Source organism: Phascolarctos cinereus, unplaced genomic scaffold (assembly GCF_003287225.1).
Source record: "Phascolarctos cinereus isolate Bilbo 61053 unplaced genomic scaffold, phaCin_HiC Scaffold_5;HRSCAF=322, whole genome shotgun sequence".
In the NCBI taxonomy this organism is placed as follows: Eukaryota; Metazoa; Chordata; class Mammalia; order Diprotodontia; family Phascolarctidae; genus Phascolarctos; species Phascolarctos cinereus.
The window spans coordinates 240,272,660-240,295,612 of record NW_027555958.1 but is presented as its reverse complement, the minus strand read 5'-3'; the positions used below and the strand labels follow the sequence as shown (position 1 = coordinate 240,295,612).

The following is a 22,953-nucleotide window of genomic DNA, read 5'->3' as shown; positions in this document are numbered from 1 at the left end:
TAAGACCTCTAAGTAGTAGAAGCAGAATAGGAAAGCATCACCCTGGTGGCCCCCTTCCCTGTTCTTTATTATTCTAGTTTAATCCTATTAAGGATTTGTGGGCACCTAGGTGGTCAAATGGATAGAGTGCCCAGGCTGGAGTCAGGAGGACCTGAGTTTAAATCTAGCCTTAGACACTTACTAGCTCTGTGACCCTAGGCAAGTCACTTAACCTTGTTTACCTCAATTCCTCATCTGTAAAATGAGCTGGAGAAGGAAATAGTAAACCACTCTAGTATCTTTGCCAAGAAAACCCCAAATGGGGTCATGAAGAGTCGGACAGGACTGAAACCATTGAATAGCAACTACAGCTACATTGGAAGAGATTTGTAGACAAGGAGCACTGAATTAAATTCCAGATCTTCTATGTGACTTAGAGGCAGTAGATGTAGGGGACTTCAAGCTTGGCTTGGGATCAGGAAACCTGGGTTCAAATCTAGCCTCAGACATTTATTTTCTATGTGACCCGAGGCAAGCCACTTATCTTCTGGACCTCAGTTTCTGCTTCTGTAAAATGAAGATAATGCTAACGCCTACTGCAAAGGGTTGTGAGGATCCAATGAGATTACACTGCGTGTATATATATACATATATAGATAGATAGATAGATAGATAGATAGATAGATAGATAGATATAAAACACTTTGTAAACCTTAAAGCACTATTTAATTGTGAGATGTAATCATTACTATTGGATGAGTCACTTTTGCCTCTGAGCCTCAATTTTATTTGTAAAATGAAGGAGTTGGATTAAACAGACCCTGAAGTCTCTTCCACCTCTAAATTCCATGACTACTGTAACACCATCCCTGCCTCATTCCACCAGCCCAACCGTACTGTGCTGGAAGGTTAAGTATCTAGAAGCATGTGCTACTACTTTCAGGGTTCTAGGGATTACCCTGTAGATGGCTTTACTGCTACATGATCCTTAGCCCCCACCAGTGTGCTTCCCCTTAACAACCAGGCAGTAGATTAAATTCTTTAGCAAAAAGTATTTGCTCAAATGCTATAGCAATAACAGTAACAAACTATTTCTCCCCAAACCAGGGTCTCGCTTCCATCAATATACACAAAATCCAAGGTGGGGTGGTAGGGGACATGACAGGAAGAGTGAGCACATACTTAAAATGCTATAGTAGCATAGCATTCGTGCTCCTTACACATAAGACACATGTAGGGACAAGGTAACTCACGACTACAGAAATGCAAGGCATCAAAGCACTTTTTTTCTACGCAGTCCTCTCAAAGTTTTCTGTGGGGGATGATGATGGTGATGTATGGGTCACTCCATTGCTGAGTCGAGCTGGCTTCTTGAAGAGTATAGCACCTCTACACTGGCTTGGTAATTCAACTGGGTTTGGTCCTTAGGTGCAGTGTCTCGACTGAACATGTCAGTCTGCTAGTGGGCTGGGTCAGGAAGTTCACTTAGCTAGCTACTGAGATGGCTCATCACTGGGTTTGGTTGTGGCTGGGATGGACTGGGCAGGTCGTTCAGCCATTGGCCATGGCTACTACTGCTAGACAGGTCACTAGACTGCTGCCAGACTGGGGCAGGCAGGAACTTTGGCCCCTGGGCAGCTGCCAGACTATCCTGGGCAGGTCACTTGGCCACTGGGCTCTCCTCAGGTTCTGGCATCTCTGCAGGAAGGTTGATTTTCTGGAATCATTCTTCAATGGGCAGCTGCAGTCTTTTGCCACCTTCAGCCAATACCTTAACTGGGTTGTAACTGTGCTGTCTTCACCGAGAGCATTACAATCTTCTTTTCAACAGTAATGGTCTCTCAGCCAGGGCAGTGATGCTCAGCCTAGGCTTGGCAGAAGCTTTGACTGATTCAGAGCTTCAGTTCTGAGGTTTGTCGCCTCCCAACAGGAGGAGGGGGTGGTCTAGCCTCAGGCATTACTCTCCATTTTCCATCTCCAGATCTTTGCATTAGCTGGCCTCCATACCTGAAATGCCTCTGTGTCCTCACCTCTACCTTTTAGTTTCCTGACTTCCTTCACGTCTCAGCTCAAATCTCCTACCTTCTACAGAAGTCTTTTCCTAGTGCCAACAACCTCTGAGGCATTCTTCTCTGAGACCATTTTATCTTTCATTTACTCCACTTATATGTCATCTCCCCTGTTAAAAATGTGGACTCCTGGAGGGCGAGGACCATCCCGCCAACCTTTTCTTTGTTTTGAACTTCTCTGTTATCATAGTAACTTTCTGTGGTCAAGTTCTTTTGTTATTGTTGTTTGCTCATTTCCCCAGCCTATTTCTTGACTTTTAATTTTATGTTAAAGTTTGGCTCGGCTTGCAGGGTGGAAGGGGCACTGTTCACAGCTTCAGGGTTTTTGGGGGGGTTTCTTTTGTTGTTTTGTTTTGTTTTTGCTGCTGTGTTTAGAACTAGTTCTGGGGGGTCTTTAAGTTTTCAGTTCTTCCAAGGTGGTATGATCTAAGGAGACGTGTGGTCTGTGAGTGACCACAAGCACTCTTTTTCCACCATGGAATCACGACCAGGGTCCTTGCTGCCCTGTGGCTTCATGTTCTAATGTGCTAATGCTCTTGCTCACCCTGGGATGGTGAACCGGAACTGCGGATGGGCAATGCAACAGAGTCCTGCCCCCAATGCCAGCAAAGGATCCCCTATACTCTCCTTCTGACCGGCTGTCCAACCCCCTTACCATTTGTGGGCTGAGAGCTCTAGAAGCCAGGGCTGCTGATGCACATGCCCCCAAAGGCTTGCTGCTGGCTTGCCCAGCAAGACTGCCCTGGATTGCACTCTACTCACACCTCAGTGAGACAGACTTTTTCTGCTGACCTTCAAAGTTGTCTCAGGCTGGAAAATTGTTTCTCAGGGGGCAGCTAGATGGCACAGTGGATAGAGCACCAGCCCTGAAATCAGGAGTACTCAAGTTCAAATCCGGCCTCAGACCAAATACTTGACACTTGCTAACTGTGTGACCCTGGGCAAGTCACTTAACTTCAATTGCCTAAAAACAATTGTTTCACCCTGTCCTTTTGTTGGCTGTTACTCCAGAATTCACTCTGAGGCATGATTTTAAAGTTGTTTGAAGGGGAATTTGGGAGAGCTCAGGTAAATTCTTGCCTTTATTCCACCATTTTGACTCTGCCTCCCCTACACCTTAGTTTTGAAATCAGCAATTTACTACAGGATGGAAACACTATACCCATGGAACTTACTTAAATCTTGTTTGAGGGAGATATATTTTTTAATGTTAAAAGACATTAAATATATATTTAGTACTCATCTTTTACTATTATATGTGCTTTAGAAATTTCCATTTAATTCAGCATTTATCAAGTACCTACATCATTGGGTGGGGGGGTGGGGGGTGGGGAGAGAAAGGGCTGGCTTTCAAGTCCTGCAACAGATATCTACTAGCTATGAGACCATGAGCTAGACACTTGACATCTTAGTGCTGCAGGCAAGAGTTCCTGTCTGCATTAGAGGAGGGAGCTCCCTACATTAATGAAATCTAGAGTCTAAACAAGAGGACAAATATATATATATATATGTTTAGCCCAATATAGATAGATAGATAGATAGATAGATAGATAGACAGACAGATAGATAGAACTGTATTAGGCACTAGAGGAGATACAAAGATTTTTTTTTTAAATTACAGTTTCAGCCTTTTAGAGACTAATGTTATAGTCAAGGCTTTAGAAATCTGCATAAACAAAACTGGAAAGGTAGGCTGATGAACACCAAGGACTCCCTATTCAACAAAGCTTTCTGGGAAAACTAGAAAGCAGTCTGGCAGGTTTAGACCAACAATACCATTTATCACAATTAGCTACAAACAGATACATGGCCTAAATATAAATTGGGCAAGGAAAAAGGAAGGAATACTTTTCACAAATATGGCTAGGGGCAGAATTCTTAATTAAGGTTTAGAGATGATTACAGAACATAATTTCAATGACATAAAATTGAAAGGTTTTTGCAAAGCAATATTTATGCAATTAGAACTAAAAGGAAAACAGTTTATTGGGGAAAATATTTGCAGGAAATTAATAAATGTGATTTCTAAGATATGTAGGGAGCTGATACAATTAGTGGAAAGGGAAGAAACAAGCTCTTTTATGCCACCTATTAATGTCAGAGAGTGTGCTAAGTGCTTACAAATATTATCTCACTTGATTCAAGTATACAAGAATAAGAGCCATTTCCCCAATAGATAAATAGCCAACACATATGGGTAGGCAGTTTTCACATAAAGAAATAAAAGCTATTAATAATCATATGAGATCCTTCAATAAGAGAAATTCAAATTAAAACAAGTAATATCCTTCCTCACGCTCACCAGATTGGTAAAGATAACAAAAATGAAATATCTTTGCATTTGTATACCCAGCACCCAACACAGTTTCTAGCACATACAAGGCACTTAATAAATACTTGTTGATTGATTACTGATTGTTGGAGGGATCACAGGAGGACGAGTACACTAATGCACTGCTGGTGGAACTATATCCAAAAAGTCCCTAAACTGTGCACACCCAGTGATAACACCACAAGGTAGCTGCTCCAAAGAGGTCAAAGAGAGAGAGAAGGGACTGATATGCATTTTTTTAAAAATTATAATTTTATAATTTTAATTTATAATTTATAATTATAATTTATAAATTTTTAATTATAGCAGCATTTTTGTTGTAAAAAAGAAACAAAGTAGGCACTCATCAACTGGGGGATGGCAGAACAAATGATGATATATGGCTTTAACAGAATATCATAGTACTGTAAGAAATGATGAATATGAGGAATTCAGAGTAACCTTCAAAGACTTGCATGGACTAATGCAGAATGGACTGAATAGAACCAGTAGAACAAGTGACCCAGTGATCACATAGAATAGAAAAGGTCAAAATGGATACATGACCCAGATATAAAGAGAGATAGTAAGAGAAAATTAGAACATGGAACGTATTACTTATCAGACTTATAGACAGGCGAACAATTTATAAATAAGCAAGAGATGGAAAACAACTAGGTATAAAATGAACAATTTCAATTACATTAAATTTAAAAGGTCTTACAAATACAACAAATGTAGCCAAGATCAGAAGGAAAGCAGAAAATTGGAGGTGGGGAAATTTTATAGACAGTTTAACAAGTAAAGGTCTCACATCAAAAATATATAAAGAACTTTGTCAAATCTAAAAGAATACGAGCTATTCCTCAATTGATAAATGGTCAAAGGATATGAACAGGCAGTTCTCAGATGAAGAAATCAAAACAACATGTAGGCATATGAAAAAAATGCTCTAAATCATTATTGACATGCACATTAAAACAATTTTGAGATATCATTTTACACCTACCAGATTGCCTAAAATGATTGAAGGGGAAAGCAACAAATGTTGGAGGGGATGTGGAAAAATTGGGACACTAATTCATTGTTGGGGGAATTGTGAACTGATCCAACCATTTTGGAGAGCAATCTGGAATTATGCCCAAAGAGTTATTAACTACCTATACCCTTTGACCCAGCAATACCACTACTAGGTCTATTTCCAAAGATGATTAGGGGGAAAAAGAAAAGAGCCTATGTGTTCTAAAATGCTTATAGCAGCTCTCTTTGTGGTAGCAAAGAACTAGAAATTGCAGGGATGCCCATCAATTGGGGAATGGCTGAACAAGCTGTGGTATATGATTGTGATGGAATACTTCTGTGCTATAAGAAATGATGAGCTCAACGATCTTAGAAAAATATGGATAGACTTGCATGAAATAATGAAGAGTGAAATGAGCAGAACCAAGAGAATATTGTGTATAGTAACAGCAATATTGTTTTAAGAATTACTTTGAGTGAATGAGTTATTTCAACTATTATATATAACTAAATTAACTATAAAGGACATAATGTTATCTGCATCCAGAGGAAGAACTAATAGAAATATGTATAGAATAATTCTACATATATATATATATATATGTGTGTGTGTGTGTGTGTGTGTGTGTGTATGTATATATGTGTGTATATAAATGTGTGTGTGTGTGTGTCTAATGGTAGCCATCTCTAGGGCGGGGGCAGGGAAGAAAAAAAGGAAAGAAAATTAATTTACATGATAATTTTGTTGTATATTTGAAAGGAATAGCAAGTTGTACATAGTAGATTCGCAGTTTCATGTGTAATCATCTTCACTACTCCGAGATTTTCTTGCTATTTGCTATCCCATGCTGCCTCTTGGCAGTGATGGGATTAAACCTTTCATTAGGAATATTATTTGGGCAGGGTCATGAAGGATGACTTGGAGAGAGAAGAAAATGGAGGTGAGGTGACAACTAAGGAGGTTACTTATTACTCAGGTCCTGCAAGAGGTAACAAAGGCCTAGAGTGACAGCAAAGAGAATGGAAAAATATGAGAGATTGCAGAGGGAGGATCAATAGGGCTTAGCAATTGATCAGATACACAGAAGAAAGAATTAAAGATGACTATAAAATTTTAAGCTTGGGTGACTGAGAGAAAGGTGATGCCATCAAGAGAATAGGGAAATTGGGAGGAAGGGAAGACTTTCTCAGTCAAAGATGAGTTTAGTTTTGGACACATCGAGTTTGAAGTACTGGTGTGACTGACACTGAGGTATCTAGCAGGTACTTAGAAATGTGGGACTGGGGTCCTGGGCCTAAAGACATCGATTAGGTGAGATCATTGAAATCTTTCACTTACAAGAGTGAATCAGATAGTCAAAGGAGAGAATACAAAAAGCCTCCCTTTTCCCTCCTCCTATCCCTCCCTCTCTCTCCAAGGAGATAAGCAGATTTACTGAAATGAATGGCACAGCTAGTTTCAGCAGATGAAAGAATCAAAGCAAAGTCCAAACTTGCTTTTCCTGCACATACCAAATCAACAAGATTTCTGAAGGCCCTTGTAGATCACCTGGTATCATATAGATGAGGAGACAGATCTAGAGAGATGAAGCTGCTTTTTCTGGCATTTTGGGGGCACAAAGTAGGTACTTAGTAAGAGCTTGCCCCGCTTCCCCCGGGCATTCCTTCGCTCTCCCCCTCCAAAATATTCATGTCTTTTCTTGTGTCTAACCCTCGTCATATCACCACTCCGTTCAATGGTTCTTTCTTACTTATTGAGCGTCTGAACTCCTTTCCCTGGAATTCAAGCCCTGCCCCTCTCCTCAGAAACTGTCTCCATCCTACCTCTCAGCATTCTCTCTTACTGCTGCTGTTTACATATGCCACGCTCTTGCTGAACTGGACTTCGCTCTATTTTGTATGTGCTCCTGTAGTGTTTAACCTCAGTTATCTATGCTCACGGTGTTCCCCTTCATCTCTACGCCTGCAAGTCCCTCTCTTCCTCTCTGCCTTCTAAAACTGAATTCAAATGCCACCTCCCAGAAGCCTTCCTTGATTTCCCCAATCAATAAACATTTCTTAAGTACCATGGGCCAGGAACTGTGCTGAGCACTGGGTATGCAAAGGTAAACGACAGGCTTCGATCTCAAGGAGCCCACAGTCTAATGGGAGACAACTATATGCAAACAAACTGTGTGCAGGACAACTTTGAAATAGTCAATGGAGAGAAGACACTAGAGTTAAGGGGGATCAGGAAAGGCAGGAAAGGCCTCCTGAAGAAGCCTTTAGCTGGGACTTAGTGGAAGGCAGGGAAGGCAGGAGGCGGAGATGAGGAGAGAGAGCATTCCAGGCATGGAGATGGCCAACGAAAACACCAAGTCAGGAAATGGGAGGGGAATACGGAGGAATGTAAAGTACAAGACGACTGGATTGGGGGGGGGGCAGGTTACGGAGGGCTTTGAATGGCCTGAGCTTGTTTGTATTTGATCCTTGAGGTGACAAGGAGCTACTGGAGTTCATTGGTGGGTGTGGGGGTCAGACCTGCATATCAGGAAGATCACATTGACGGATGAGTGGAAGATGGGCTGCAGTGAGGAGTCCTGGGACAGTGCCAGAGGAGAGGAGGATTATGTGAGAGAAGTTCCAAAGGCGGGAGTGGCAAGTACTTGGCGACACATTGAGAAGGGGTGGGGGGGAGGTGAGAATAAGGCGTTGAGGACGACGCCAGGCGGCCAGTGCGGATGACTGTGAGGATGGCCACATGGGGGCTATGTAGAACACAGGCTCCCTCCCCACCCGTAACACTGGTGGAAGAACTCTTCTTGTCTCTATCTGGTTTGTACATAGTGTTTGCATGTCATCTTCCCCATTAGACTGTGAGCTCCTCGAGGACAGGCAACGTCTCTTGCCTTTCTTTGTATCCCCAGCTCTTAGCACAGTGCCTGGCACGCGGCAGGAGCTAAATAAATGTTGACTGATACAAACAAGATGCGAGTGAGGTGAAGTGTGACTGAGGTCCTTCCCGAAATGGTAGTCCTGGGGAGGGAATCACTTTTGAGGAGAACCCCAGGGCAGACGCCACTAGACTAAGTTCTATGAGGCCATGCCACTTTTCATCCATCTTCTTTGGCACCTAGCACACAGCAGGCACTTAAAAGGTAGTTGCTGAATTTAGTTCAGCAACCACGCTGGGTAACAGTTTGCTATAATTAGGATCCATTCACAAGCTAGTTCTCCAATCAGTATGTTTAGACAAACGAGTATTTTTAAGACTGACAATTCATCAAGAGCAGACATTCTTAAAACTCGGGATCCATGTACTCCCTCTGCCTAAAAATCCAAGGACAAATTTTTAAGGTGAGGGGGAAAAAGTCTACGAACCTGGATGGGAAATAAATTACATCTCTATTTTACTAACCTTTAAATGAAATTTAACATTTCCTTTAGGTATGAATGTAGGTAACAAAACATTTTTCTGAGAAGAGGTCTATATGCTTCACCAAACAGAACCCCAGGTCAAGAGGCAAGATTGAGGGCAGCTAGCTGGCGCAGTGGATACAGCACCAGCCCTGAAGTCAGGAGGACCTGAGTTCAAATCTGGACTCAGACCAAACACTTGACACTTACTGGCTATGTGACTCTGGGCAAGTCACTTAACCCCAATTGCCTAAGGGAAAAAAAAAAAAAGAAAAAAAGCATCAATGTTCCACAGCTTCCTTGGCTAGTAGGCCGAATCTGCTTAAAAATACACATCAGAGATTCACGCTACAATTACCACACAGTTTATTCAGAAGTTTTTAATGGTTAAAATGTGGATGTCTTCTCCCTAAACAAATCACAACCCCCCCACCCCCTACTGTCCAGCACACAGGATGCATACCCTGTATTTCTCTCTTCATTTATCACTCTGCAAAACAAGATGAATCCAAGACATGACAGTGACTACCTTATAATACAAAGGACTACAAATGTACATGTTAAAATCCCTTTGAATCCCCGACTAAGAAGCCTAGTGCCAAACGCGTGTTCTCCATCTGGAGTTGAGACTTTCCTAATTTTCTTTATTCCTTTCAAACATTAAACCTGGAGCAGTTTCATATGCTATTATTATATCCTGCTCCCCAAACAGAGCAGGGGTATTCCTTTTTTGAGAATGGCTATATTGACACACTTTCCTTTAAAAATTGATCTAAACAGCTTTAAGATAGACAGAAATGAGCCTCCCAACTGTAGCTTAGCCATGACCCTCTTGCACAGGCAAATTTACCAAACAGGTGCAAAATAACGCTTTAAGAATTATCAAAAGTTTAAAAAAAATAATGCATTAATATGGAGCCTCCACATTTTTCTGACCAAGCAAGATTCCTCTAGAGGTGGCAGCTGTAAAAGAGAAGGCACTTTGTGCTAATTTCAGGGTCTCTCATGGAGAGTACCCCATAGCAGACATGGACGAATGTGCTTATAGACATTACCCAGTGTCCTTTAGACACATTCCATCCAATCCACACGAGACCCTCGTTGAGGAAGGAAGGGTCTCCTAGAAAGGCATCTGAAAAGAAAAACAATTTTCAATCATGGTACCCAAGTGAAAAGACTACCTAGAGCTGGGAAAGGAGAGATACAGAGGAAGTAAGGAGGAAATGGCTACAAACAAGGACGAAGGTATCTCCGCACCATTCCAATAGGCGGACTCCTTCACCTCCTTCCAGGAGGCATGGAGGAGTCAGCACAAGCAAAGCAGCCAAGAGATGGCTGTGGCTGGTGCACCATTCCCTTGCTGAGCCCCAGGATGGCTCTTGTCAATCTGTATTCTTCCAGCTCGGCTGGGTTTCTTTAGGGAAAGTGGGTTCCTATTGGCAGCATGACAAGATGAGCCAGTGGCGGGCCAGCCTGCCTGAGGGTTTTCACAAACAGCAGTGAACAGGAAGTAGGGGCTGATTTTTTTTCCACACGATCCAGGACTCCTTGGCAACACATAATGGCTTTTCAGGTCATCTAGTGGACCCAACTGGGAGCCCCTATCAGCAACTCAGAAATGGAGTATGAGTATTTTAGTTGGGGGGTGGAGGGGGGAGGGGCAAGTGATCAGGTGAGTAATCAAGGCCTAAGTGTGTCTTTCTCCTAGTACCATAAGTAAAGTGCATCATCACAAATGGAGGCCATGAAGAAAACTGAGAATACCATCAAAGGTGGCAATTGGGGAAGGGCATCCAATGAGGCCTGGAAAAATATTCCCATCACTTCACACGACAAAGAAGCCAGAATATGGCCTCCGTTTCTATTATTGCTTGATTTCCTGGGAACTATAGGGCTATTTAGCCATGATGGGAGGACAACCAGGAGGACTGGCAAAGACACATCACAAAGACACAGGACTGGGCTGGGACTGGACAAGAATGAACTACAGGCTCAGTCATGTTGGATGACAGAATTTTCTTCATTCTAAAGAACTTCTGAGCACGTGTGAAACTGGCCTATCTTGCTTCTGAAGAAGCAGGACAGTTGTCTACGGCTGATGCGGTAGAAATGTTTGGCTGGAGTCTTCAGATGCCACAAAAGAAGAAAATCCACCCATCACATTTCAGAAGGTTCACTGTTCACCAGGACAGAGCAGGTTCTGTAAAACTTCTTGGAAGCTCATAGCCCTTACACGCGAAGGTGAAAGAAGGTGGTCCCAGGGCTGTACACAGAACCATGTTCCCCCAAATGACCCCGCTTCACTGCCGACTATTTTCCTGCTTTCATATAGGATGGTATTGCTCCTCGTGCTGTCAGGCCCTCAAAACGTTTGTACGTGTAATTGATGAAGACCCAATCTTTGTTCTTGTAGTCCGTCTCTGGGTGGTTACTTGTAGCCACTGGAACAAAACAGACATTAGGGTTGACTCATCCCCTGCCCACATGCTCTATTCAACTCTGCACAGTGTTGTATCCTCAAGAACTTACTTCAGTCTCTAAAGGGGAAAAACTTAGCTGGTTGCCCCTCAAGATACCATATTTGGCTTTCATTTTAATTTTTAGTACCTAAGAATAATCTCCTAAAAATGCCCCAAGGAAAGATAAAAGTCAGGCGCTTTTGCTTTTAGTTTCTGGCATTCCAATTAAGTTTTTAAGCAAACAAAGCAGGCCCTGAAGGCAGATCTTAAAGGGGCTGACTGAGCTCTATGAGTATGGCAGTTTTATTCACTTCCTGTCATAAAAATAACAGGATTTAGAGCTGGAAGGGACCTTTGAGATCATTTAACCCCTTTAGTTTACAGATAAGGAAAAAGAGGCCCCAAGATGTTGCCGACAGACTCAGTCAGTCTTCAAACCCCAGGCCCTAGCTTCAGTCCTGTATTCTTCCTATTCTACCAGTGGCATTAAACTCAAATAAAAACAGGAGCCTCTAAACTCCATATAAGGATCCCTGTCGGTGCATAATGACTTAGAAAACCACATGTTAATATTATCTATGTTCAACTGTATTTTTACTTATTTTATTAACTATCTCCCAATTACATTTTAATCTGGTTTGGTTGCCCTGGGAGTGGGTTCAGTCATATGCTTGATACCTCTGGACTAAACTACGCCTTCATTCTTCCACATCCTTCAATGAAGTGCTGCACTTAGGGGCTGATGCAGCTTGATGCTGAGGGAAATAATACCTAGGAAGGATTAAAAGGGCTTTAGCTTATGCATATGCTCTGCACCCTTATGGTTTGGTTATTACTATTCCAAAGTTAGGGGGAAGCTACGGCAACTGCTGGAAAAAATAAACTAAGAGGAAAGTAGAGAGTGTTGCTACCTGTTGGCTTAAGAATATCAGATTCAGGAAACTCATCAAAGTTTGAGGTATCATCAATGCTTCTTATCTCAATCGATATTGCAGCAGGTCTCTCCCTGGCAAGAAGAGATGCACCAAGAATTAATCAGCTGGGACAGGTGTCCCTCCCACATCACTACTTTCCCCATCAGGGTTTCCATATATCGTGGGTCAGGATGAGACATTAAATGAGAATTTGGGGGAGTTTTGCAGAAGCCACAGAGGACATGTGAAGGCCAGCAGATGACACAGAGCCCACGACCAAATACTTAACACAAATTTTACAGTAAGGTACTGTAAACACCCCATAAAAGTTTCTTTTTTGTCTGGTACGAAAAGAGGCCAAAAGATTTGACACAGATTTTCCAGATTATGGTGGTGCTGCATCCCAAACCCTGGTGATGTGGAATGGATAACTGTAATTGCATGGGGTGATAGTGATCAAATTGGGCTTCATGCCCCTGATAAAGGCACTATAGGAATTGCTTAGGTCTAAGTAAAGCAATTTTCTTGTCAAGCTGATACTTTGGATTAGGAAACCAAAGTCAGGCCACAAGAAAGGCAGCTCCGGACAGATGGTACGCACTTCCTCTACTAGATCTGTGAAGGCCAATCAAGGCATGGCAATGAATGGGCTCCACCTAAGTAAAACAAACATGAATAATTCCTAATCTTTAATGGTCATAGGGCAAGGCAGGGAGAGAAAGGGTAAATGAAAACCATAAGCACACTAGACATTTCAGTCTCCTGTCCCTTTTACTAAGTCAGCTAGAAAATGGGCAAATCTCCATTTAACCTCGCCTCTCCTCTTGTCCACCTTCTAGGTGTGAGAAATCTAAAAAGAAGGCTATGGGAAGGAAAAGGAAAACCATGGATCTGGTACATCGAACTCTGAATCATCAAGAGCTGCCTGCAGCAGAGATGCTAAGACTTTGCCTAGAAGACTGATTCTTCAATGCCAGGGGGCTAGAGCAAGCTGGATTTCTCAATGTCCTGTTCAACACCAAATGTGTTCAATGCTGAAGGGCCACTGAGGGCCTGGGCGCTTCAAGTCCCTGTGGACAGCACTCTTTCCCCACTCCAAACCATATATATCTTCATTCCTTCTTTTCTCTACCCCACTCTCTGTTTTCCCTTTTCCCTAAATATGCCCTAGACCCGACACTGGCTTCATCTGCACCAATCAGTCCTAATCATGAATCTCAGTTCTCAAATTCACTTTCTGAGGAAGTTTAACATTTGTTCAGCACTATGTATGAGGTAGTACAGAGACTGCTTTGCTTAGCTCTAAATAAGAGCAATTATTTTCTGAGTCTGATCCTTTGGATTAGGAAACCAAAGTCTACCCATAGTTACGCCCTTAAGCATAATCATACAGCATACAGATAACAGGAATGGCTGGCTTCCAGTCTTTGTAGGAATCTAAATCTAGAATTTTTCAGATGATATCTCCATGTACCTAACTTGGCAATGATGCAGGTTAAATTTCCAAATAAGAATAGACTTTCTAAAAAACCACATTGAATACATGGTTTTGAATAGTGTTACCTGATATGTTCCCAGTCAACTGCTTCAAAAAAAGGATTACTCTTAATTTCTTCAACTCCAGGTGCTCCAATTCTATGTTCCCATTCACAGCAGAATCTAGAAAAGAAGGCGGCCCACATGCAAACTCTTTTTCTTCTATATATGTATATATAGATGCGTACATGTAGATAAACATACATATATGTATGGCTGTACACACAAACGCCAGCCTGGACCAAACCTGTGATTTAACTGGTATAAGGAACTCCCCATGAATAAACTCCCTCTACCAAAGCAGATCAGCTTCTGCTCTGCAACTTCTGGTCTGTAGAGTTGCTGGGTTAAGTGAACTGCCTAGGGTCACACATTCAGTACACATCACAGGCAGGACTTGAACCCAGGCCTTCCTGACTCAGAAAACAACTCTCTATCTGCTATACTATGCTGCCTTTATCTTTATAAAGAGATGGGGTTTTTTAATTTCCTTTTTTAAAAGAAAGAGTTAAATGTTAAATTTGATTCCTAAGCACCAAAAGACTCTGTAGAGCTCTCTCTAATGGGTACCTTAAAATAAGATCCTTGGCTTTCTCAGAGATTGGAACTTCTGGAGGAAAAGTCAGTGTTTCTTTCCAATTCATCACCTTCTTATAAGTTTCTTGAGGAGTCTCAGAACAGAAAGGAGGGTAACCTGGAATAAGAAAAAGAATATGAGGGACCCTGTCCAGAGTTTGATATTTCCAAACTGACTAATTATGATTACTTTCCTTAACTGCTAAAAACCACAAACTCTAACTAAACTTGATGTATCTTGCTACAGCACAGAGGATTCCCACTGATGCTGGAAAAATCTGAGCTATCATTTCATATCTCTCAGAGTTCCTGAACCAGTAGGACAGCTGTTGCCCTCTTTAATACTGCTAGGGAGATGCCAGCCAAAAGCTTAAGGGGAGAGAAGAATGAGGGAAGTAATTGGCCCAGGGGAGAGGAACCAAAACTACTGAAGCAGAAATGAAACAATATTAAGAAAACACCTCAGACAGTGTCATTCCTTCATGGAAACAGAACCAAAGAACTTAAGTAGGTCTGGGAAGAAAGTCCAGGATTTACCTGAGAAACCTTCATTTCTCAATCTGAAGACTCTCGACAAGGATGTGCACACGAGCATGCTCTTATCCACCCCCTCACGCTCCTTTACACTTTTACTGTGCATACATATACCCTTGCCCAGATACCTACCTATTCAAAGAAAGATACTACTCCTCATTCAAAAGACCCCACCTGGAAACCTCCATCTTCATCCAGGCACATACATGTTTGTATACAGACACATACATAGAGTTTACACCCAAACAATTGTACACACACATGCACCCCCAAATACCCAATCAAAACTGGAAGAGATACATACATGGTAGTTTTATAAATGAAAATGAGTGGGAGAATGAATACAAAGATGAATGAAGGTAAGGGATAAGTGGAACAATATCCACATATTCAAAAGAAGCAAGCGCTCTACAAATTTCAGTGACTAAAAAGAATAAGAGGGATGACATGAATGAAAAAAAGAGATTGAGAAACAACGTGAAGTCCAAAAGCAACCAATAAGATACTAATGATCATATGAACAAGAGACTACTCCCAGATTTAAGTCCCAATTTGAGAAATTAGTAGAAGGAATCTTTACCATTAGAACCAAAAGAAATACTGTTTGTGGGGAGTAAGCAGGGGACGTATGCAAAAGGGACTCCTAAGATTTCCCCAAAAAACAACTGCTTCTAGGGTCACTGAGAGATCTTCCTTGGTTAGACAGAATCAGGTCCTCAGATGGTACGTCACTTACCAATGAGCATTTCATACATGATAACCCCAAGAGACCACCAATCACAGAGCTTATTGTATCCAGTTTGCATAAACACTTCAGGAGCAATGTAATCTGGAGTGCCCACTGTGGAGAAGGCCTGAAATATTTACCAAACGTCAGAGGAAAATGCAGAGGGTCAACATATCCATTGCCATTCTAACCTAAACAAAGGACCCCACATGCCTTCATGTCAAGTTTTGATTTGCCCAAACAGTGAATCTTTTTTAATATCATCAACACAGATTTGTCACTGAGATGAAGGTATTTACAAATATGTTCCAAACCTAGTAATTTACTGAGCCCAAAGGAATCCTGGTGAAGACGAGAGGATATAGTACAGTGGAAAGAAAATTCCCCCTTCTAACACCTAGTGGTACCTGTGTAAACTTGGGCAACTCACTCAACTTCCCTGGATCTCAGTTTCCTTATCTCTAAATACGGAGGTTGGACTAGATGGCCTTGAAGGTCCCTTCTGGCTCCATCTACTAAGGCTTCATGATCTCATGATACTATGAGTTTCTTGTATTTAAGGAAATCAAAAGGTTTAGCCTTGGGTACTAATATTTATGTCTAAAAGCTTCATTTTAAGATGTGATTGAGGGTCCTCAGAACTTATTTAGCAAATCTATACGCTATATTTAAAATGTTATATCCATATGAAAGGCATGTTTTCTAAATCTCAATTGGGTAGTAACAGTTAGCCACCAGAGAGTAAAGTATTAGTAAGAAGTATATCTGAGTATTAAGGGAAAGGTTGTTTGGTTTATTTTTTTAAGCCCACTTAATGTTTTAGGTTGGAGACTTACAGATTGGGCACTCCCCAAGAAAAGTAGGTATTTGCAATGCCAACCGCAGATAAAAGAAGCTAGAGAAAGGCATCCTCTGCTCTAAAGAAGAGATATGTTTCAACAAAGTTGGCAGTAAAAGAAATTCTATTTTCCCCAGCGACTTGTCTCATATAATTAGAGTACTACTTTAGAAAATAAAAATCCTTCAACAAACTAAACTGAATATTCTTAGTAAAGAGGACATTAAGTTGGTGGCTGGACTGGTAGAATATGGGAGTACAGCACTGATTAACAGCATGTCTGTACTGGGAGTTGTACTCACCACTTGAGAGTTCACTTCTCTTTAGGTCATGTTTCTAACTTTGAATCTTTCCCCTTAATCATCTGACTAATCCTTCTTCCTCAGAACGTGCTTGGAGATTTTCTCATGCACAGTTCTGCTTCACTTTGACATTCACAATTTCCAGAACTTTACTCACCTCTTTCTCTCGGTACTCAGATGTCTTAGTTTGACTCCTGTTATAGCCATCTAAACCACATGTTATTTCACTTCAAGGCTTCTGATTATATAAACCAAATGAGTTTCTCTGCTTGACCACGTCTACTTTTACTTAAAACAATGGACACATATGTATTTGACCTTTCGAGTCACCTTGGGAAAGTTTTCATTTTCATTCTTATCTCATAAAGTATATAGATAAGGACATTCACCTACTTCGAGTGATTGAAAAGACATCCTGGGATGCTCACTTTTTTAATGGAAACCTACTATTTAAACACACACACACACACACACACACACACACACACACACACACACCCCCCACAGCGCTACTTGAGATAGTTGGGAAAATTACAGTGGAGTAGAAGTTACACTGTTAACACTAGACCAGCTCTTATTATACATTGGCTTAAAGCCCATACCTAGCTTGCAGCCTAACCGGATTTATTATGAAAGGTCAAAAGACACAGTTCTTTGCCCTGAAGACGATAAGACTAACAGGTGCCAAGGCTTCAGCTCCAGGACAGGATATTAGGAGGATCTTGGCCACCTGTTCTCTATTTCAACTGAGAAGGGAATAAAATGCAATAGCCTTAAATCACAGTACGAGGAATTGGTTCACATGTTAAAAAAAAGTTTTTTAACTCCCAAGGATTGTCTAATACTGCAACAAGGAAACTGCAAAAGTCTTCCTGGCAAGCTAGAAGTGGCTCCCAAGCTATGCTTCATGGATCTCAAAGACTAATTTAAGGTGTTTGTACTTAATTACTCAAGGACTTAACAAGTACTTACTATGTACAAAGGCCTCTGCTTAGGGATGGAGATAGAGAACTGAGTAATGCATTGTCCCTACTTTAACGCAACTTAGAATGAACACATTTTAGAAATTAGCACAGTGGAATAAGGTTAAATTAGAGCCTTTAATTACAATGCTGCAAGAAAAAAATGACTGGAGAATATACACATAGGAAGCTTTATATGAACTGATGCAAAGAGAAGCAAGCAGAACCAGGAAAACAATATAGGCAACAACCATAATAACATAAAAGAGCAAAACAGAAACTTAGGACTATGTAATTATAACAACCAAGCTTGGCCCCAAAGAAGAGAGGAGGAAATATGCCTTCTTTCCTTCTCAGCAGAGACAGCAAGGATGGTGGGGGTGGGGAGGGGCCACTAGGTGTAGAACATAACACACACAGATTCAGTTATGTGCTGGTTAATTTCGCTCAACTAGCTTTTTTTCCCTTCTCTCTCTTTTTTATTCTTTGTTATGAGGGTCTGAGAAGCCATATATTTGGCAACTAAACTGATGTTAAAACAAGACTTTTTTTTTTAAAAGAAAAGATTTTAGGAGAGGCTTCCTCATCCTGTTAGATGTCAAATAAACTTCCAGTTGGCCTGCGCTCTGAGCAGCAGACTCTAAGGTGAGAAAAAAAGGAACTTCTTAGCAGATTCTCCCTGACATTTATTCTCCTTAAACCTAGAGCTGAATCACAGATTTCTGGCCAGTTAGAAAGTTTAGCTGTTTAAAGAGGATCTGGAGTTCCCTACAAAAAGGTACCACATCAAGCTTCAGTACTCCCAAAACAAACACCTTAACATCCAGAGAAATTAGAAATGCTTTTCAATTCAGTCCTGTCCAAGGAGCCACTGAGTTTCTTAAAGTGTTAAGTGGCCTGTATAAAACTTCGCTTTTGAGGACCAGATTTAATTTTAAGCCACTAGGCTAACATTTTTATTTTGGAGCTAATTTAAGCTTTGTAAAAGTAAATAATAATAATAATTAAAGTGAAAATACTAATTCCCAGCTCTCAGCTACTTTGGGGCTGTGAAGGGAGACAATCGCAAACTCTGAAGTTCCAAATATCTACCAACTACAAATTATTTATCAAAATCCTTCTTGAACTTGATTGATTTTCATTTTGAACAGCAGCTAAGGTAAAGGAATTCCCAATGCTTGTTCGGTATTCTTGAAATCACACATCCTAAAGATTACTTACTAGCTGGCGTCTATTTCTTTTCCAGGTTTCTGCTTTCCTTTTGGAATTCATGTTCTGGAAAGCTAGAGGTAGGAGAAAACGAGCATGAATCAAGGTTCAGACAGCTTTTTCCCATTCTTAATTTTTAGATTCTTCAAGGGGCACTCTAAGGTTCTGCTATTTTGACTCACCTATAGCTAAACCCTAATCCCATTTTTTTTTTGGTGGCAGGCTATAAAATCAGGATTTTCTGAAAAGCAAATTCTTTAATTCAGAATCTGCAATAATTCAGATATATAGAATGCCAGAGTACGGAAAGAAATAAACTCTATTTGCCAGGGCCTATTTCTTAGAGGTCACCTAGTCCAAGCCCCAACCAGAAGCAAGAAACACTTCTACAACATCCTGGACAAGAAGTCATCTAACCTTTTCCTGAATTTGCCTCTTAAGACCCAGACAAAGGGAAGAACACGAATAAATAGGTAAATTAATGAAAACAAAAACAAAAACAAAAACTATTTGTAATACCATCAAAGTTCCTAAATGTACAAGATTTTATAAGCACTAATTATTGCACTGTAGTTCATATGGACTAAACAACCCTGTAATGTGAATTACAGAGCTAGCTGCATGTAGCAGAGTCACCAAAGGAATACAAAATTTTAAGTAATTTTTCCCTTTTGAGAATTTTCAAGGTTTCATTTATAGGAAAGGAAAACCTAGGTTAAATTGGTTTAAAAAAAAACCAAACTAAGGGCTCTGAAATTAGAGATACATTAAACTATATCTTCAAAAGTCTAGGCTGTAAGCTTTATAAGGGCAGGGACTGAGTTATCTAAATTTTGACAGACAGAAGATTAAGAAAAAAGAAATAAAACTTCTGGATGCAGGAGGTAAAACTGCTTTTTCCACTTAAGATCCATCCAATAAATTTTATCTATGTCAACCACATTACCCTTGGAAAGTCACTTAACCTATTTTTTGCCTCAATTTCTTCATCTGTAAAATGGGGATAATCAGCAGTACCTACCTCCTTGGGTTGTTGTGAGGATTAACTATAAAGTCCAGTGCCCGGCACATAGTAAGCACTATGTAAATGTTAACAATTGTTGTTGTTATGAGGATCATATGAGATAATAATTCTAAAGTGTTTACTTAGAACAGTGCCTGGCCCACCATCAGATGTAGACTGGGAGTCTGCTCAGATCTGCTATAATATGCACTCTACTGCCGGGGGCCAAGAGAACACCAAGGTCATGACATCATGATGAAGGATGGGAAGAGACTTTAGTGGCAAAAACTAATTTTAAAAATTAACTTAGCTTTTACTTATTAGTACGTATTCATAATTCATTGCTGTACTTTATCTAAAAGTAATACAACCACATTTTTAAAAATGACTCAGAATCACTGTACCAGCCCTCCTTTATTATTTAAGTTAGTGAGGTTTCATTATAAAGTATGAAGGGAACATACACACTCACACAAGAGGTCTGTATTTTAAGTACTTATATGATGCCTGAGGAAAAGTACTTTAATAATAGCTGTTGGCATACCATCTCTCCATCATAGAAGGGACTGTTTTTTTGCCTTGCTTCATACATAGTATGTGCTTAATAAACACTTGCTGACTTGACTTGATCAAGACAAAATGTCTGCTGCTTGGGCTGAACAATCTACAGTGATGCTGGGAGCCAGTTACCTAATTTTTCCTCTAGTCCTCTTGCTTTTGCCTGTGCTCATCACTACTGATCTCAATAGTGGATAGGCAAAGACACTTCTCAAGGATCCGCCTGTCTTGCACATTCACAGATCATGGAGCTAAGGATGGAAAGGACTGAATGTCACCTGGCCCAACCCCCTCACTTCACAGATGAAGTCACTGAGGTCTAAGGACACTGAGTTACTTGGCCGAGGTCAGACAGGGAGTATCCGAGAGGGCACTCAGCTGTCTACAGGCCACCTTCATTAAACTGATTTCCAGGATCTAAGTGGCAGTATAATTCTGAAAGCTAAACCTGAGAAAAAATGCTTCTCTGTCATGAGTACCCCTACACCAAGGTAACGCAACAAATCTGACGTTCTCAATTTATCCACTTTATTTTAACTACCAGGGAACAGATCTTCTGAGGTTTTAAAAACTTACTGAAGTCACTGGGGAGACTGTGACTCAAGTTCCTATAAAATTCTGTCCTATGAGCTTTCTTTAGTCCTGTGCAAAGGCCAAAGTCGGAAAGCTTCACGTGGCCCTAGGGAGAAAACAAGGCAAGTGAAGACCAGAAATAATAATGAGCAACAGAAGATGACCTCTACCCATGGTGCCCGTAACATCTCCAAAGTGAATGTGTGGTGATTTTTAAAAAACAAATCTAACTTCTGAAGAATTCTGTATCTTCTTCAAGGTGGCCTAATACTCAGACAGAACTAACTTCCCAGGACACAGAGCCAGAAAAACTTGTCTGGTTAATGGAGGAGCAATGATCATCTTGAGCAAGCTATCAAAGCTATGGAATTGGGTCTCCACAAAAAATAGCTTGGTGTGTTCGAATGTGGTGAGGTAATAATAGATAAAACATATCATTTCTGGGCCATTTCTAGCATCTTGGTTTCCTTTTTTCTTTCCTAAGACTGGTAAATTAGCTTGTTCTACAGGTGAGGGAAAAGAATCCAATTTATAAATGTCAAAGTAGTAGGAACTAGACACTTTTCAGCTCTCTGGGATGAAGATGAGTGCCTCAAAAGTACAGTAGGTCCTTTATAGGCCATGCACAAACAGAGACCTCTAAATCAGTCTCTTCAGAGTATACATTTCAAACCTTGAATTGCAGGGAAGTCTATAGTTGTGAGTACATGTAAAATTCAGCATGAAAGATTATATTTCCATAGTAATTAAAATATGTAAATTAAATGTTGGAATGTAGAGCTTTACCATATTCCAGCTTTATTACATTATTTGACCCTACAACTTGAATTCTGCAGTAAGCATTAAAATCCTAGACTTTCTGTTGCTGTCCAAGCCACTGTGTACAAGATAAAATATGAGATCTGCATCTAATGTCTTTCCTTCCCCCACTTAATCTCTCCATTATTTTAGCCCCAGGTGTCTTGCTTTCAAACCTGTCTGCTCTAGAAAACACAGCCAAGCTCTAGAGCACCTTGGGCCCAAGAACATGGCAGCCTGGTTTAAAGCAGGCCAAGGGAAAGGCCAGGTAAAAAATCATAAAAATTCATTCAGTTAAAAATGGATTTCATAGAATCAAAGAATGTCAGAGCTAGAATGGACCTCCGAGACCATTTAACAGATGAAGGAAACTCAGGAAACTGAGGCCCAGAAAGGTGAAATGACTTGCCCAAAGTCATCCAGCCAGTTAAAGGCAGAGCTAGGAACAGAATACCACAGGTGGTATTTCCACAGTGTCAAAAAAAACCTATTTTTCTCAGAATATTGCTTTCAAACAATTAAATGTAAGTTCTGTTAACTGCAGAAGCCTAAGGTCAATTAAATAAAAACACAACACAATAATTTTCCCATACAGCAAAACAATGCTTTTCAGATAAACAACATAATTATGAGTCTATGTCAAGCAAACTGATATATTTTCAGCCTATTCTCTAAATTTTTTCAATGTGTCAGGACATGGTAAATGCTATTACAATAAAATCTTAGATCTCTGGAACCTTTAGAAAATGAGTTATTGTTGATAGCCAAACTTTCCAGGTAGCTGGAAAGCTTTAGCTTTCGTTAGTGTAATAAGTAAAATGCTATTTTAACCAAAATTTTTTTATCTGCTTCTTTTTTTTTTTTTAGGCAATTGGGGTTAAGTGACTTGCCCAGGGTCACACAGCTAGTAAGTGTCAAGTGTTTGGTCTGAGGCCAGATTTGAACTCAGGTCCTCCTGACTTCAGGGCCGGTGCTCTATCCCCTGCACCACCTAGCTGCCCCTCTGCTTCTTAAATAGAGCATAATGAACATAATTTAATTTTTCTTGATGACTCTTGGTTAGCATTAGGAATATTAAATTATTTCACCAAAATGTAATTGAGTCATATCCTCAGGAGCTGCTGATGTCTGTCCCTACACTAAATGGCCCCAGACTGCTCTGAGAGTTTTGGGGTTTCTTTTTACGGTT

At 40.6% G+C, this 22,953-nt stretch overlaps 1 protein-coding gene across 5 annotated transcripts in view; it reads right to left on the bottom strand.

Annotated features, from left to right (window-relative positions):
* Positions 1-9,124: 9,124 nt before the first annotated feature.
* STK38 (serine/threonine kinase 38) overlaps positions 9,125-22,953 on the bottom strand; it is a 37,805-nt gene continuing 23,976 nt past the window's right edge. For all 5 annotated transcript variants that reach the window (XM_020999394.2, XM_020999395.2, XM_020999396.2 and 2 more), the window contains 7 exons: positions 20,970-21,072; positions 18,845-18,906; positions 15,531-15,648; positions 14,255-14,378; positions 13,712-13,807; positions 12,146-12,240; positions 9,125-11,216 (listed from right to left, as the gene is read on the bottom strand). In XM_020999394.2, coding sequence (XP_020855053.1) covers positions 11,086-11,216; positions 12,146-12,240; positions 13,712-13,807; positions 14,255-14,378; positions 15,531-15,648; positions 18,845-18,906; positions 20,970-21,072 — 729 coding nt within the window. In that variant the 3' untranslated portion in view covers positions 9,125-11,085. The remainder of the gene's footprint in view (positions 11,217-12,145; positions 12,241-13,711; positions 13,808-14,254; positions 14,379-15,530; positions 15,649-18,844; positions 18,907-20,969; positions 21,073-22,953) is intronic.